At 43.0% G+C, this 17,695-nt stretch overlaps 1 protein-coding gene across 4 annotated transcripts in view; it reads left to right on the forward strand.

Moving 5' to 3' along the window:
* XPNPEP3 (X-prolyl aminopeptidase 3) overlaps positions 1 to 17,695 on the forward strand; it is a 75,045-nt gene that overhangs the window by 33,981 nt on the left and 23,369 nt on the right. For all 4 annotated transcript variants that reach the window (XM_003814616.7, XM_008967376.5, XM_008967377.6 and 1 more), the window contains 2 exons: positions 15,842 to 15,904; positions 17,377 to 17,490. In XM_003814616.7, coding sequence (XP_003814664.3) covers positions 15,842 to 15,904; positions 17,377 to 17,490 — 177 coding nt within the window. The remainder of the gene's footprint in view (positions 1 to 15,841; positions 15,905 to 17,376; positions 17,491 to 17,695) is intronic.

A 17,695-nucleotide genomic window follows, 5' to 3' on the forward strand; every position in this document is an offset into this window, starting at 1 on the left:
AGGAGTTCGAGACCAGCCTGGCCTATATGGTGAAACCCCGTCTCTACTAAAAATACAAAAATTAGCTGGGCATGGTGGTGGGCGCCTGTAGTCCCAGCTACTTGGGAGGCTGAGGCAGGGGAATCGCTCGAACCTGGGAGGCGGAGGTTGCAGTGAGCAGAGATCGCACCACTGCACTCCAGCCTGGGTGACAGAGTGAGACTCCGTCTCAAAAAAAAAAAAAAGGTTACAAGGTTTGACAGATGTTCATTCTCAATGAGAAGGATCCTGCAACAGAACTCATTTATCTACCACAGAAAACACTAGTCCTGTTTAAAGTTTGTCCAGGATCCACAAACGGCACTACAGGAAAAGAATGCTTGACACTCAGTTGCATTGTTGGAGCTGTTAAAAAGCACCTCAACAGGCTGCATCCTTTAGTTAGAATTTCCATAGACCAGAGGTTCCGTGAGTCTCCCATGCATGCACAACGTGGGTTTCTGCTGTGGGAATCACTGGCAGTCGTGCTTGGGATACCTTGGACTCCATTTAAATTAAGATATCTGTAATGCAGCTTGTGTTAACATGCAAGCTTATTCCCGTTGTTGGGTTGCTTTGGGCATGCTGTCATAGTGCATGCTGTAAATTGTTAAGACCCATTTTGATAGCACTGTCTATCATTTCAAACAGCTTGCCACTTTTGTTCTTACTCCTGAAATAGGATGCCTTCAAGGCACACTCTTGGCATTGGCAAATGTATTTCTTTTCTTTTTTTTTTCTTTTTGAGACGGAATCGCTGTGTCACCAGGCTGGAGAGCAGTGGCACAATCTCGGCTCACTGCAACCTCCGCCTCCCAGGTTCAAGCGATTCTTCTGCCTCAGCCTCCCAAATAGCTGGGACTACAGGCGTGCACTACCATGCCCAGCTAACGTTTTTGTATTTTTAGTAGAGACGGGGTTTCACCATGTTGGCCAGGATGGTCTCAATCTCTTGACCTGGTGATCTGCCCGCCTCGGCCTCCCAAAGTGCTGGGATTACAGGTGTGAGCCACCACGCCTGGCTGGCAAATCTATTTCATCAGTATGTCTTTCCTCATTGAAAACAAATCCACCTGGCCAGTTGCTCCTAGCCTGGCTCCTAATTCCACTAAGGCTCTCTTATTTTGAGTGTGGGAACATGACATGTTGTCGCCATTAAATATTAGTACAACTAATATTTGTACAACTGTTTCATTTGTACAACTGCTTTACTACAACTAGAAAATAAATTTGGGACCCCAAAATATTGAGTCCCCCAGGCTTACGTCATATGAGTGGTAGTCACACCTAAATAGACTCATTTCAATGTACTTTCCAGAATCATCCACATTGAATTTTGAATTCTCAGGAATATAGGCCCACCAAGTTATACCTTGTTATTTATTTTTGTCACTGAGCCAAGTGTCCCAATTTTCTCTCCACCTCCTTATGCCTATTTACCCACAATAACAATGCAAATAGCTCTTTTTACACATATTATAACAGATGGAACATGGCATGAGACAGCATTCTGTCATCATATTCTGGTAACCTTTGTAAAACCGTTATCTTAATGGTTTTATGTGTTAGATTATTATCCATTGATTTTCAAATGTAACTGGCTAAATTTGAAATATTATTTATATTATATATTTAGTTTATATATAAATATAATATATATAAATATATATTATATATTGTATATTATATATTTATATATTATTATATTATAATATAATTAATATGCAAAACAGGTTGCTTTCCCAACACAGATCCTTTTTAATAGATACATCTGGCTGGGCGCTTATGCCTGTAATCCCAGCACTTTGGGAGGCCGAGGCAGGCGGATCACCTGAGGTTGGGAGTTTGAAACCAGCCTGACTAATACGGAGAAACCCAGTCTCTACTAAAATATAAAATTAGCCGGGCATGGTGGCGCATACCTGTAATCCCAGCTACTCGGGAGGCTGAGGCAGGAGAATCTTTGAACCCAGGAGGTGGAGGTTGCAGTCAGCCGAGATAGCGCCATTGCACTCCAGCCTGGGCAATAAGAGTGAAACTCTATCTCAAAAAAAAAAAAAAAAAAAAAGATGCATCCTGTGAAACAGGAATCAAGATATAGCCTTATTTGTATTATTCCACATAGTCATGGATAGCTGTCACATTTCTTTTTCTTTTTTGTTTTTTGTGTTTTGAGATGGAGTTTCACTCTTGTTGCCCTGGCTGGAGTGCAATGGCATGATCTCAGCTCACCACAACCTCCACCTCCCAGGTTCAGGTGATTCTCCTGCCTCTGCCTCCCGGGTAGCTGGGATTACAGGCACGTGCCACTACGCCTGGCTAATTTTGTATTTTTAGTAGAGACGAGGTTTCTCCATATTGGTCAGGCTGATCTAGAACTCCCAACCTCAGGTGATCTGCCCACCTCGGCCTCCCAAAGTTCTGGGATTACAGGTGTGAGCCACCGCGCCCAGCAGCTGTCCCATTTCTTCATCCATTTTGAGGACATATGTCACTCCTGGAAGTGTGCTTGTTAGACTGGCTATTGCCTAGCTCTCTTTTTGGCTCTTCAAAAGAGGAGGAGAACGCCAGACATGGTGGTGATGCCAGTAGTCCCAACTACCCAGGAGGCTGAGGGCAGGAGGATCACTTGAGGCCAGGAGTTAGAAGCTATAGTAGACTATGATACAGGTGCTGCTATGATCGTTTCTGTGAGTAGCCACTGCACTCACAGGCAACACAGCAAGACTCCGTTTCTTAAGAAAGGGGATTTCATAAGTTCTTTACCCCAAGGGGTATCTGAGTTAAAGCAAAGAGAGAATATTATTCTCTTGCTTTAAGCATCTCTTGAGACTCCAGAAGCATCTGTTGAGCTTCTGTACCACTCATTTATTGACTTCTTTCCCCTTAGCAACAACCTTGCCTTTCTTAATCATTTTTAAAATTTTTTTATTTATATATAAAGTGTACAACATATTTTGATATACGTATGCATAATACAGTGGTTACTGCAGTCAAGCAAATGCCTTTATATTAATTTGAATGCAAACCTTTCCCGCTGAAGGAAACTTCCTCGGTCAGCTATTGAGCTAGTCTAATCATAGGGAGATAAATTGGATAAATACAGAAAATGACACTATACTGTTGGCAGCCAGGACAATTTTTATTAATAGTTTAAGCTTCAATGGAGCCCACTGGTATATGTCATTGTTCAGTGCGTCACTGGCTGGCTTGAGTTCCTCCACCCATTTCATAGACTTGGTTGCCATTTCAAGAGATCAAGTTAGGCCATCAACTGTTGGTTCCAATCACCTTAAAATTCTGGCATAGAGTTTCTTTGGGATCAGCATGCCCTACTTTGATTTTTCCCTTAGAATTTTCATAGAGATTTCCAAAGAGCAGCTCCTCACATGGAGGGCCCTTCTATTGTCCAGTATTTTGTGACCCACTTGTTAGACCAATTGCAAGTCCATTAGTGACAGCCCAAGAATCAATATTTACCCAAATAATAGGGCTTTTGTGTCCAGTTCTTCTATCAGGACTATGATTATAGCCTATAATTCAGCCCTGTTGACCAACTCGTTCTTAACTTTTTCCAGAGGATTTTACTTTCTGCTGGACTCTGAACATCTACTTTTCATACAGAATTGCCCTCAGTTCTAGAACAGTCATCTGTGAACCAGTCCAATTGCCTGGCATCCATGGGCAAATAATTGAAAGGAGGGATCTTAGGAGAAAAAGACTACTTGCTCATGAATCTGATGATTCTTTCACATAGATCCCCTGGTAGCATGCTGCATATAGTTCATTTCCATTTTATGACAGAACTTCTTTGGACATTGTCTATCTTATTGAAATGCATTTCTTTTTTTCTTCTTAATAGAGATTAGTGCTTTTCTTTTCTTTTTTTTTTTGAGGCAGAGTTTTGATCTGTCGCCCAGGCTGGAGTGCAATGGCGCAATCTCTGCTCACTGCAACCTCTGCTTCCCGGGTTCAAGTGATTCTCTGCCTCAGCCTCCCAAGTAGCTGGGATTACAGACGCCCACCACCACGCCCGGCTTATTTTTATATTTTTAGTAGAGACAGGGTTTCACCATGTTCATGCCCAGGCTAATCTTGAACTGCTGACCTCAGGTGATCCACCCACCTCAGCCTCCCAAAGTACTGGGATTACAGGCATGAGCCACCGCACCCGGCCCAGACTTTTTTAAATTAAAAAATTTATAACTTTAAAAAAAAATTGAATTATAGACTTGAACCCTGGACTCTCACATTAAAAATCTGATGCTCGACCAACTGAGCTACACAGACTTCTAACCAGACTTTTTATCCTTTCACAGCAGCATCCCCACATCCCATGAGTTAATTCTGTCATTCTTAAGTTCTTCATTAAGAGGCCCAGACAGTATTGTACACTGTCTTACTCCATCCAGTAGATGTAAAAGAGTTTCTTTTCCACCTCCAGGCCATTTTACTCACACATTTGTGAAAGGTCTTGTGTTCCCTGCCAGGAGTTGGGATTATGAGATCCTGGCCTATATATCAATGTTCTTCATCTCTTACCATGCTGATATTAAAACACAGCATTTTGACATCTAATGTTAGAGACTCATTGGAACCTTTCTCTTTCTAAAATTCCTTTAAACTCAGATAATAAACATATCTGCCTTGGGATTTTTATAGTCTGAGGAGTTTAATGACAGGCAGTTGTGGATCCCAAACCTTCCTGTAAAATTCTATCAGGGTTGGCCCTCTGTCAATTTTTGTATCATTATTTTTGGAGAAACAGGGTTTCACCATGTTGGCCATGTGAGCTCGTGAGCTCGAGCACTCTGCCCACCTCGGCCTCCCAAAGTGCTGGGATTACAGGCAAGAGCCACCATGCCTGGCCTCTGTGTGTTTTTTATTTAATCGTGGTGAGATGCATATAAAATTTTATCATTTTAGGCCTAGCACGGTGGCGCATGCCTGCAATCCCAGCACTCTGGGAGGCTGAGGCAGGTGAATCACTTGAGGCCAGGAGTTTGAGACCAGCCTGGGCAACAAGGCGAAACCCCGTCTCTACTAAAAATATAGAAAATTAGCCGGCCGTGGGACACATGCCTGTAATCCCAGCAACTTGGGAGGTGGAGGTTGCAGTGAGCCGAGATCATGCTATTGCACTCCAGACTAGGCAACCGAGAGAGACTCTGCAAAAAAAAAAAAAAAATTTACCATTTTAGCCATTTTTAAGTGTATGTCTTAAAAATGGCTAAAATAGAAATTCAATGACATTAGGTATATTCACACTGTGTGTGACTATTACTACTATCTTTTTTCAGACTTTTTTATCATCCCAAATAGAAATTGTACTCAATAAATAATAACTTCCCATTCTTCCCTCCTCCCAGCCCCTGGTAACTTTTACTTTTTCTGTGACTCTGCCTATTCTAATTACCTCATATAAGTAGAATCATACAGTATTTGTCTTTTTGTAACTGGCTTACTTCACTTAGTAAAATGTTTTCAAAGTTCATGTTGTAGCATTTTTCAGAATGACATTCCTCTATGGCTGAATGGTATTCCATTGTATGTATAGACAATGTTTCCTTCATCTTTTTTTTTTTTTTTTTTTTTTTGAGACGGAGTCTCGCTGTTGCCCAGGCTGGAGTGCAGTGGCGCAATCTCGGCTCACTGCAGGCTCCGCCAGGTTCACGCCATTCTCCTGCCTCAGCCTCCTGAGTAGCTGGGACTACAGGCACCCGCCATCACGCCCAGCTAATTTTTTTGTATTTTTAGTAGAGATGGGGTTTCACTGTGTTAGCCAGGATGGTCTCGATCTCCTGACCTCGTGATCTGCCCACCTCGGCCTCCCAAAGTGCTGGGATAACAGGCGTGAGCCACCGTGCCCGGCCTCCTTCATCTTTTCATCTGTCATTGGACACTTGGGTTGTTTCCATCTTTTGGGCTCTGGTGACTAATGCTGCTATGTACCTGGGTTTACAAATAATTATTCAGGTCCCTGCTTTCAGTTCTTTGGGGTATATACCCAGAAGTAGAATTGTTAGATCTGTGGTGAGTCTGTGTTGTTTTTTTTTTTTCCTTTTTTTGAGACAGAGTCTCCATTTGTTCCCAGGCTGGAATGCAGCAGCACCATCTTAGCTCCCTGCAGCCTCGAACTCCTGGGCTCATGTGATCTTCCCACCTCAGCCTCCTGATTATACATTTAATTTTTTGAGAAACCACCATATAGTTTTCCACAGCAAATGGACCATTTCACATTTCTACCAGCAATGCACAAGGGTTCCAGTTTTTCTGCATTCTTGCCAATCGATACTTGTTATTTTCTGCCTTTTGAGTACTAGCCATCTTAATGAGTGTGAAATGACATCTCATAGTTTTTATTTGCATTTCATTAACAGTTAGTGATGTTCAGCATATTTTCATGTGTTTATTGGTTATTTGTATATCTTATTTGGAGAAATACCTGTTCAGTTCCTTTGCCCATTTTTTAAATTGGGCTGGATTTTTTTGTTGTTGAGTTGTGGGAATTCCTTATATGTTTTTGATATTAACTCTTAATCCGGTATATGGTTTGCAAATATTCTCCCATTATGAGGGTTGGCTTTTTACTATTGATAGCGTCCTTTAATGCTCAAAATGTTTTAATTTTTATAAAGTCCAGTTTGTTTTTTTGTTGTTGTTAACTGTGCTTTTGGTGTCATATCCAAGAAAATATTACCAAATCCAGTGTCATAAAGGTATTCCCCTATGTTTTCTTCTAAGAGTTTTATGTTTTATGTTTAGGTCTTTGACCCATTTTGAGTTACTATTTATATATGGTATAAACTAAGGGTCTAACCTTATTCTTTTTCATGCCGCATTTCTTTCTTGATTTTATTTCTTTTATAAAGTCCTAAACTTACTATCTTTTTATTATCCAGGAAGTTGGGATAAAAGATCTTAAACTGCCTTTTTACATCTTCCTGAGATCTAACAGCAAAGTCACATATGAAGTTCATGCTGGTGGATGCCTTTTATCACAGTATCAGTCATAACCTGGGTGAGGGGTATCCCATAATGGAGTTCATTTATGTCCTCATACAACCAGAACCGTACTGTCTGCATCCACAGCATTTCTGTAGCTTTAGGAGGCACTGACTATGTGATGAGGGAGGGGCAGGACAGTTGCCCATATCTAGATACATATGATAGGCCCCTCCCTTCATCCATTTTAATAAACTAGGGGTTTCCCTGTGAACCTTTCTCACTCAGCAATATTCAAAATGAGAGATACTGTTCTTTGATCTAAAATTCTCAGGAACCATTTTTAAAGAGTTCCTCAGGGTATTGCATGTAATAGTCTAGAAAATGGCTCATTTTCTTCACTGAATAGCCCCTTATGTCCATGGTTTTTTACCCATCGCTGTCAACTTGCCACTCGAATTATTTTAGCTGTGGTTGGTCTCAGCTGACTCATCAAAAATGATAGTAGCCCAGTTTCTTTGGGTTAGAGCTCCATCTGTTGATCAAAAAGAAGCTCATCTAAAAGAGATTCTGAGCTTACTTTCAGCCAGCACCGAAGGCACTAACCAAACTATCGAATATTTAGCAGACCTACCAGCGATTCAGAATTCCCTCCCAATCCATTTTGCTAGCTCGTGAAGTTCAGGGTCTATCATTTCCACATTCCATGATTTCAAAGCATGTGCCATATCAAACCAAGGATGAATTTTTTTAAAAATGAGTCAGTTCTGCTGGGACAGTTGGATATCCATATGCAAAAGAATGAAGTTGTGCCCGGACACAGTGGCTCACACCTGTAATCCCAGCATTTTGGGAGGCCAAGGTAGGTGGATCACGAGGTCAAGAGATAAGACCATCCTGGCCAACATGGTGAAACCTCATCTCTACTAAAAATACAAAAATTAGCTGGATGTGGAGGTGGGCACCTGTAATCCCAGCTACTTGGGAGGCTGAGACAGGAGAATTGCTTGAACCTGGTAGGTGGAGGTTGCAGTGAGCCGAGATCACGCTACTGCACTCCAGCCTGGTGACAGAGCGAGACTCTATCTCAAAAAAAAAAAAAAAAAAAAAAAAAGGAATGAAGTTGTACCCCTACTTCACACCTTATCTAAAAATTAACTTAATTAGCCAGGTGTGGTGGCATATGCCTGTAATCCCGAGTACTCGGGAGGCAGTCTCCCTTTGTTCCCAGGCTGCACTGTTGTGATAGGAGAATCACTTGAACCTAGGAGGTGGAGATTGCAGTGAGCCAAGATTACACCACTGCATTCCAGCCTGGGCAACAGAGCAAGACTCTATCTCACAAATTAAATAAATACATAAATAAAATGGATCAGTGACCTAAACTTAAGAGCTCAAATTATAAAACTATTAGGAAAAAACATAAGGGTGAATCTTCATGACCTTAGATTTGCCAAAGGATTCTTAAATATGATACCGAAAGTACAGGCAACAAAAGAAAAAGTAGATAAATTAGAATTTATCAATGTTTAAAACTTCTCTACATCAAAGGGTACTTTTCTCACACTGAGAAACAGCCTTAGGAAAAAAAAAAAAAAGGCCGGGTACGGTGACCCACGCCTATAATCCCAGTACTTTGGGAGGCTGAGGCCGGTGGATCACCTGAAGTCAGGAGTTCGAGACCAGCCTGGCCAACATAGTGAAACCCCGTCTCTATTAAAAATACAAAAAATTAGCCAGGCATGGTGGCGGGTGCCTGTAATCCCAGCTACTGGGGAGGCTGAGGCAGGAGAATTGCTTGAACCTGGTAGGCGGAGGTTGTCATGAACCGAGATCGCACCACTGCATTCCAGCCTGGGCAACAGAGCAAGACTCTGTCTCAAAAAAAATAATTAAACTTAATTTAAGAATAAATTAAAAGGCTAAGCACGGTGGCTCATGCCTGTAATCCCAACACTTTGGGAGGCCAAGGTGGGTGGATCTTTTGAGCCCAGGAATTTGAGACCAGCCTGGGCAACATGGCAAAACCCCATCTCTATGAAAAATACAAAAATAAGTTAGCTGGGTGTGGTGGCATGTTCCTGTAATTTCAGCTACTCAGAGGCTGAGGTGGGAGGATCACCAGAGCCTGGGTGGCAGAGGCTTCAGTGAGCCAAGATCGCAGCACTGCACTTCAGCTTGGGTAACAGAGTGAGACCCTGTCTCAAAACAATAATGATCTTAAAAAATAATAAAAAACAAAGGGAATGGGCGTGGTGGCTCATACCTGTAATCCTTGCATTTTGGGAGGCCAAGGCAAGGAAGATCAGTTGAACTCAGGAGTTCAAGAGCAGCCTGGGCAACATAGTGAGACCTCCTTTCTTTTTATTAAAAAAAAAGAATTTAAAATAAAAAACTTTAAAAAATTGTTTAAAAGGACACTGTCAAGAAAGTGAAAAAACGGAATGAGAGAAAATATTTGCAAATCATATATCTGATAAGGTTCTAGTATCTAGAATATTTAAAGAACTTTTTTTTTTTTTTGAGATGGAGTTTCACTCTTCTCTCGCCCAGGCTGGAGTGCAATGGCCCAATCTCTGCTCACCGCAACCTCCACCTCCCAGGTTCAAGCAATTCTCTTGCCTCAGCCTCCCAAGTAGCTGGGAATACAGGCATGCACCACCACGCCCGGCTAATTTTTGTATATTTAGTAGAGATGGGGTTTCTCCATGTTGGTCAGGCTGGTCTCTAACTCCCGACCTCAGGTGATCCACCCGCCTCAGCCTCCCAAAGTGCTGGAATTACAGGCGTGAGCCACCACGCCGGGCCTATTTAAAGAACTCTTACAGTTCAACAACAGGCCAGGGACAGTGGCTCATGCCTGTAGGCCCAGCTACTTGAGAGGCAGAGCTACTTGCGCTACCATGCCTGGCTAATTTTTGTATTTTTTGTAAAGACTGGGTTTCACCATGTTGCCAAGGCTGGTTTCGAACTGCTGGACTCAAGCAATCCACCCACCAAAGTGCTGGGACTACAGGCGTGAGCCACTGCGCCCGGCTATATGACTCCATTTATATGAAATATCCGGAATAGGTAAACCCGTAGAGACAAAAAGCAGATTAGAGGATATCAGGGAATAGGGTGAGAGGAGAATGGGAATTAACTGCTTAATGGGTAAGGGATTTTCTTTTCTGGTGATGAAAATGTTTGGGAACTAGAGAGAGGTGGTGGTTGCAAAACATTGTGAATGTACTAAATGTCACTGGGTTGTTCATTTTGTTGGTTAATTTATATGATGTGAATTTTATCTCAGTAAAAAATCAAGAATGAATTAGGTGTCTTCTAAACATTCCTTACTTTTCCTTACTTCTTTTTTTTTTTTTTTTTTTTTTGAGACGGAGTCTCGCTCTGTCGCCCAGGCTGGAGTGTGGTGGCATGATCTCGGCTCACTGCAACCTCCGCCTCCCAGGTTCAAGCGATTCTCCTGCCTCCTGCCTCAGCCTCTCAAGTAGCTGGTATTACAGGCGCCTGCCACCATGCCTGGCTAATTTTTTTTTTTTTTTTTTTTTGAGGTGGAGTCTCGCTCTGTCGCCCAGGCTGGAGTGCAGTGGTGCGATCTTGGCTTACTGCAAGCTCCACCTCCCGGGTTCACGCCATTCTCCTGCCTCAGCCTCCCAAGTAGCTGGGACTACAGGCGCCTGCCACACGCCTGGCTAATTTTTTTGTATTTTTAGTAGAGATGGGGTTTCACCATGTTAGCGAGGATGGTCTCGATCTCCTGACCTCGTGATCCACCCACCTCGGCCTCCCAAAGTGCTGGGATTACAGGCATGAGCCACCGCACCCGGCCAATTTTTGTATTTTTAGCAGAGATGGGGTTTCACCATGTTGGTCAGGCTGGTTTCAAACTCCAGACCTCATGATCCGCCTGCCTCGGCCTCCCAAAGTGTTGGGATTACAGGCGTGAGCCACCAGGCCTGGTCAACATTCCTACTTCTAAGTGGCAGTTAAATAGAGTTCAATTGTTAAAGAAGACCTAGAGATAGTGCTTGCAAATACACAGTCATTACAGGAAAAAGGTTTCAGATAGCAACTGCATTAAAGTTAAAGATATGTATCACAGCCTGTGGCTATCTCACAGCAAGGAGTCTGGAGAAGCCAGGTGCAGACTCCTGTTTTTCTCCCTATGTAAGGGCTTGGTGGTTCTCTCACAGACCAGGAACCAGTGATGAATGCCCAGAACACCTCAGAACCCAAGAGCCTAAAATGGAATCTCACTTAGGATTTTTGATTTTGGTCACATAGGCATATCCCTGCTACATAATGGTAAAGCCCTCTGAGGAGCTCATGGAGACCCAGTACAAAGCGTTGATCTGTTATCAGTACTGACAAGCTGATACAAACTGCTCTGAAACTCCCTGCAACACTGTTTATCAGTATGCTTCAGGCCGTGGCCCAAATCAGTGTCATACAGGAACTTTAGCAGAACAGCTCAGGCTAATTTCAGACCTGCTGGAATTAAACCTCACAGCATAATAGCACACAAACATTTCAGGCCTGCTTCTCTATATTCTACCTTTAGTCTTCCAAAGTTAAACGTTCTGTTTTCCTTAACCATTCCTCATATGTTATATTTCCCCTCATTTTGGTAACCCTCTTCTGTGTGCTGTCTAGTTTGTTAATATCCTTCAAGTACAGTGTTCACTGCTAGCCCCAGCCAGGCCAGCAAAGACTACTTAATACTTAAACAAGTGTGATGGACGTACATCTGTGTCTTCCTTCAAGTCATTGATTTTTTTTTTTTTTTTTTAAGATGGAGTCTTACTCTGTCGCCCAGGCTGGAGTGCAGTGGTGCGATCTAGGCTCACTGCAACCTCCGCCTCCCGGGTTCAAGCAATTCTCTGCCTCAGCCTCCCAAGTAGCTGGAATTACAGGTGCCCGCCACCACGCCCAGCTAATTTTTGTATTTTTAGTAGAGACAGGGTTTCACCATTTTGGCCAAGCAGGTCTTGAACTCCTCACCTCGTTATCTACCTGCCTCAGCTTCCCAAAGTGCTGGGATTACAGGTGTGAGCCACTGTGCCCAGTCTGAAATCATTGATTTTTAAAATAAGGAAGCTAAGAAAAGATCCATGGGACAATGTTAAGGGATCCCTCCCGCCATCTCTCTGACACACACACACACACACACACACACACACACACAACTTTCATGAAATGGTTTGTGAAATGCTTTTTCTCTCTACTCTCCCTTCTCCATTAGCTTTACAGTGTTCATTTGTGATGTGTTCTGATTATGAGATGCAGGGTGAAATGCAAAGAAAGCCCATTTTACATTTTTTAACAGTCAAAATACAAACATTCAGGTAGCACTTAGTGAAGTAAGAGTGTTAAGTCTTTATTGGGAGTATGGGCTATGTTGTGACAAGACAGTCCTAAGAAGTGCCAATCATAAAGTCTAACTCTTGATCTTTACTGGAAGGACATCAAGCATATAGTAAGGATAGGTAGCATTTGAACTGCATGTCATGTGTACCTGGAATGCTCTGTAAAGAAATTGACTCATAGGAGGCACATTCCTTACAAAAAGAAGTAAAGCAAGATTAGGCATTTGATCACCTAGGAAGGAGGAGGAACTTTTCTATCCTGTTGAGTCTGCATAACAGTTTGAAAGAGTCATGACTGTCCTGGCACAATGGTGTGCACCTACAGTCCCAGCTACTCAGGAGGCTGAAGCAGAAGGATCGCTTGAGCCCAGGAGTTCAAGGCAGTAGTGCACCATGATTGTGCCTGTGAATAGCCACTGCCCTCCAGTGTGGGCAACATAGCAAGACCCCATCTCTTAAAAAAAAATTTTTTTTAAGCCATGACATCAACAATTATCTATGCCAGGCAATAAGGGTTCAGAGCAAAATTAATAAAAAGACAAATCCTTCTTTTGAGTGAATGAAGCCACTAGGACTGCCATATGTTTTAGGTTTCATGCTAAAAATATAGTGCTGAATAAGTTATTTGTCAACATTTGTGATTGTGTGTGCAAGTGTCCTTTAATTGATTTTTTTTTTTTTTTTTTTTTTTTGAGATGGAGTCTTGCCGTGGTACCCAGGCTGGAGTGCAGTGGCACGATCTCAGCTCACTGCCACCTCCACCTTCCGGGTACAAGTGATTCTTCTACTTCAGCCTCCTGAGCAGCTGGGATTACAGGTGCCCACCACTATGCCCAGCTAATTTTTTGTATTTTTAGTGGAGACAGCAGGATTTCACCATGTTGGCCAGGCTGGTCTCGAACTCCTGGCCACAAGTGATCTACCTGCCTCAGCCTCCCAAAGTGGGATTACAGGCATGAGCCACCACACTCAGCCGTTTAATTTTTTTTTTTTTTAATTTTTTTTTGAGATAGAGTCTCACTCTTGTCACCCAGGCTGGAGTGCAGTGGCATACTCTCGGCTCACTGCAACCACTGTCTCCCAGGTTCAAGCGATTCTCCTGCCTCAGCCTCCCGAGTAACTAGGACCACAGGCGCGTACCACCACGCCCAGCTAATTTTTTTGTATTTTTAGTAGAGACCGTGTTTCACTGTGTTAGCCAGGATGATCTTGATCTCTCCACCTCGTGAACCACCGCCTCGACCGCCTGAAGTGCTGGGATCACAGGCATGAGCCACCACACCCGGCCCCTTTAATTGATTTTAATTGTTCATTATCCGGCAGATATTTACTGAACACCAACTGTGTGCCAGGCACTGCTCTGGGTTCTGAGGATACATTAGTGAGCACAATAGACTATCCATGCTCACTCTTCACAGTTACATTCTGGTGGAGGAGAGACAGTAAGCAAACAAGACATGAAGTCATCTGGAATTAAATGCTATGAAGAAAAGTGAAGCAGTGAAGGGGGATGAAATGTGATGGAAGGTGCTAATTTAGATGGGATAGTCGGGAAGGGCCTCTATGAGGAGGAAACATTTGAGGAAAGATTTGAATGAAGAAAGGGAGCAAGCCATGTAAATATTCCCACCATTGCACCACTTGCTTTTACTCTTTTGGGCATTTTGGCAATGCCGTTCAACCTCATACTATGAAATCTTTTCATGTTTTCTTTTTTTTAAGACAGAGTCTCGCACTGTGGCCCGGGCTGTAGTGCAGTGGCACGATCTCGGCTCACTGCAACCTCTGCCTCCCAGTTCACGTGATTCTCCTGTCCCAGCCTCCTGAGTAGCTGGGATTACAGGTGCACACCACCATACCCAGCTGATTTTTTGTATTTTTAGTAGAGATGGGGTTTCCCTCTGTTGGACAGACTGGACTCAAACTCTTGACCTCATGATCTGTCCGCCTCAGCCTCCCAAAGTGCTGAGATTACAGGCTTGAGCCAGCGCACCCAGCCTGTTTGTTTGTTTGTTTGTTTGTTTGTTTGTTTGTTTGTTTTTAGAGAGATAGTGTCTCACTATGTTGCCCAGGCTGGTCTCGAGCTCCTGAGCTCAAGCGATCCTCTCATCTCAGCATCCTGAAGTGCTGGGTTACAGGTGTGAGCCACGCTGGGAGGCTGAAAACATTAAAAATTGTGAAAAATTTAAAAATTAGCTGGGCATGGTGGCATGCATCTGTAGTCCCAGCTACTTAGGAGGCTAAGGCGGGAGGATCACTTGAGCCCAGGAGTTTGAGGCTGCAGTGAGTTCTGATCACTCCACTGCACTCCAGCTTGTGGGATGGAGTGAGACTCTGTCTCAAAAAAAAAAAAAAAAAATGCACACACATATAGTGTGGTTATCACAGAGAATTAATAAAATTACTTATACTGTAGGTCAGTGATTCTTAGTGGGAGAGCAGTGTTGTCCCCTAGGGAGCATTTTGGTAGTGTCCTGTTGTTACTATTGGGAATGCTTCTGGCATCCTACACTGAACAGGACAGCTCTCCCACGAGGAATTATCTGGCCCCAAATGTCAGTAGTACTGAGGCTGGGAAACGTTGCTATAGACTAGGCCATTCAATCCATAATTTCATACATGGGGCTATTGAGGTATTTTGTTACATAAATAACAAATGTATATCTTAGTATGTTTGTCCTGCTATTACAAAGTACCTGAGATTGGATAATTTATAAGCAACAGAAATGTATTTCCTCATAGTTCTGGAGGCTGGGAAGTCCAAGGTCAAGGTGCCAGCAGATTCAGTGTCTGGTGAAGGGAAATTCCTGATAGGTGGCACCCTCTAGGTATCCTCATATGGCAGAAGGGACAGAAAATCAAGAGGGGCCAAACTCACTCCACCAAGCCCCTTTATGGTCACTTATCCCATCTATGAGGGCAGAGCCCTCGTGATTTAATCACTACCCAAAAGGCCTCCCTTCTTACTATCACCCCAATGGGGATTAAGTTGCAACGTGAATTTTGGAGGGGACACATTCAAATCAAAGCAAAATGTTTTCCTTTCAGAAATCCGTATTATTGGCCCAGCACGGTGGCTCACGCCTGTATTCCCATCACTTTGGGAGGCCAAGGTAGGCGGATCACGAGGTCAGGAGATCGAGACCATCCTGGCTAACACAGTGAAACCCCGACTCTACTAAAAATACAAAAAATTAGCCGGGCGTGGTGGCGGGCGCCTGTAGTCCCAGCTACTCGAGAGGCTGAGGCAGGAGAATGGCGTGAACCCAGGAGGCAGAGCTTGCAGTGAGCCGAGATCGCGCCACTGCACTCCAGCCTGGGCAACAGAGCGAGACTCCGTCTCAAAAAAAAAAAAACAAAAAAAACTGTATTATTACCCCCAGTAGGTCACAACTTCAGGTTGACGAAATTGTGGGGAAAGGTGCTTTTCATTTGAGCTCCAGTATTTTGAATGTTTGAGTAAGCAACATAGAATGAGATCGTGTTCTTTTCATCCTCCTTTCTCTTTGCAGGCTTTCATAGAAACCATGTTCGCCAGTAAAGCCCCTGTGGAAGAAGCCTTTCTTTATGCTAAGGTGAGATTCAGATGGTTAGCTTCACCATCTTGTTGGAGATGAATATAATAATTTGATTTGCAGAAATGGCAGTGCAGTCTGCTTTTGTGATAGTGATGACCAGCATGTCATTGGAGAGGATTTGGTTCTGAAATATCACTGGTCATTTATAAGTCTAAAATATACTACGTTACAATTAAAGGAAGAAAATTGCAAAGTAGCACAGATGATGATGAAGGGAAGATTTAGCACTGTGAGGTGACAAAAGTAATACTGTTTAGGTCAATGTAAAGAAGAGGCTGAGGGCTGGGCGTGGAGCTCATGCCTGTAATCCCAGCAGTGTGGGAGGCCAAGGCGGGCAGATCACTTCAGGCCAGGAGTTTGAGACCAGCCTGGCCAACGTGGCAAAACCCCATCTCTACTAAAAATGCAAAAATTAGCTGAGTGTGGTAACGTATGCCTGTAATCCCAGCTATTCAAGTGGCTGAGACACGAGAATCACTTAAACCTGGGAGGCACAGGTTGCAGTGAGCCAAGATCATGCCACTGCACTGCACTTTAGCCTGGGCAACAGAGCAAGACTGTTTCAAAAAAAAAAAGAGGCTGAGGCCAGGCGTGCTGGCACATGCCTGTAATTCCATTACTTTGGAAGGCTGAGATGGGAGGATCACGTGAGCCCAGGAGTTTGAGACCAGCCTGGGCAACATACTGAGACCTCATCACTATAAAAATAAAAAAAAATTCGTTGGGCATGGTAGCACACCTGTAGTCCAGTTGCTCTGGAGGCTGAGGTGGGTGGATGGCTTGAGCCTGGAAGGTTCAGGCTATAGTGAACTATGATTGCCCCACTGCACTCCAGCCTGGGTGACAGCAATACCATGTCTCAAAAAATAGAGGTTGAGAAAGTGCTGTAGATAGTAGCAGATACTCACCAACCTCCAGCTCCATCCTGTATCCTGGAACGTAGTGAAATTAGTAGGACTGCAATTGTCCTAGCATCCTTTTTCACTTTTCCAGAGCATTTAGATTTGTAGCTATTTGAAAGATTGGAATTAGTAATTTAGAGCTGTTGTTAAAAATGTAAGTCACATTTCAGTGTTTAGCTAAATAAGAATAAACAAATAGTTACCCTTACATGATAGTATTTCAAGGCTCAGCCTTCATCATAGTTTTCTATCTTCTAGACTTAATTTGAAAATTATAAGAAATTTAGAGAACACTAAAGAAAAAAGAACAGATTTAATAATAGGGTTGAAATAACAGGATTTGTGGGAATAAAAAAGTATACTTACATAGATTATAGTACATGGGGTGAGAATAAAAGAAATGGACTGAAATTACAGCATAAAAGGTTTGGTTAGATATGATGAATAGCTTCCCAGTAATGACTTAAGATAAGTACTGGTATGGAGGTATGGGCTGTTGAAGAGAGCCTGGGCTGGGGCAGCCCTACAGAAACCCTTTGAGTCATACCTTGCTGTTGTTTTTCACAGTTTGAATTTGAATGCCGGGCTCGTGGCGCAGACATTTTAGCCTATCCACCTGTGGTGGCTGGTGGTAATCGGTCAAACACTTTGCACTATGTGAAAAATAATCAACTCATCAAGGTACGTGAGATGCCCTCAGTGCTACTCCCACTAGGTCCAGATAGCCTAGTAGAAAACCTGCTAATCTCATGTCCTCTCACCTTCAGCTTTCACAAATTAGCTGACATTTTAAAAGTATTTTATTGCTTATAAAATGGTTTTACAGACATTATCTCATTTTGTCCTTAAATTAACTCTGTTAGGAGGAATTATTAACATGCCTCTT

This window comes from Pan paniscus, chromosome 23, assembly GCF_029289425.2.
Source record: "Pan paniscus chromosome 23, NHGRI_mPanPan1-v2.0_pri, whole genome shotgun sequence".
Classification (NCBI taxonomy): Eukaryota; Metazoa; Chordata; class Mammalia; order Primates; family Hominidae; genus Pan; species Pan paniscus.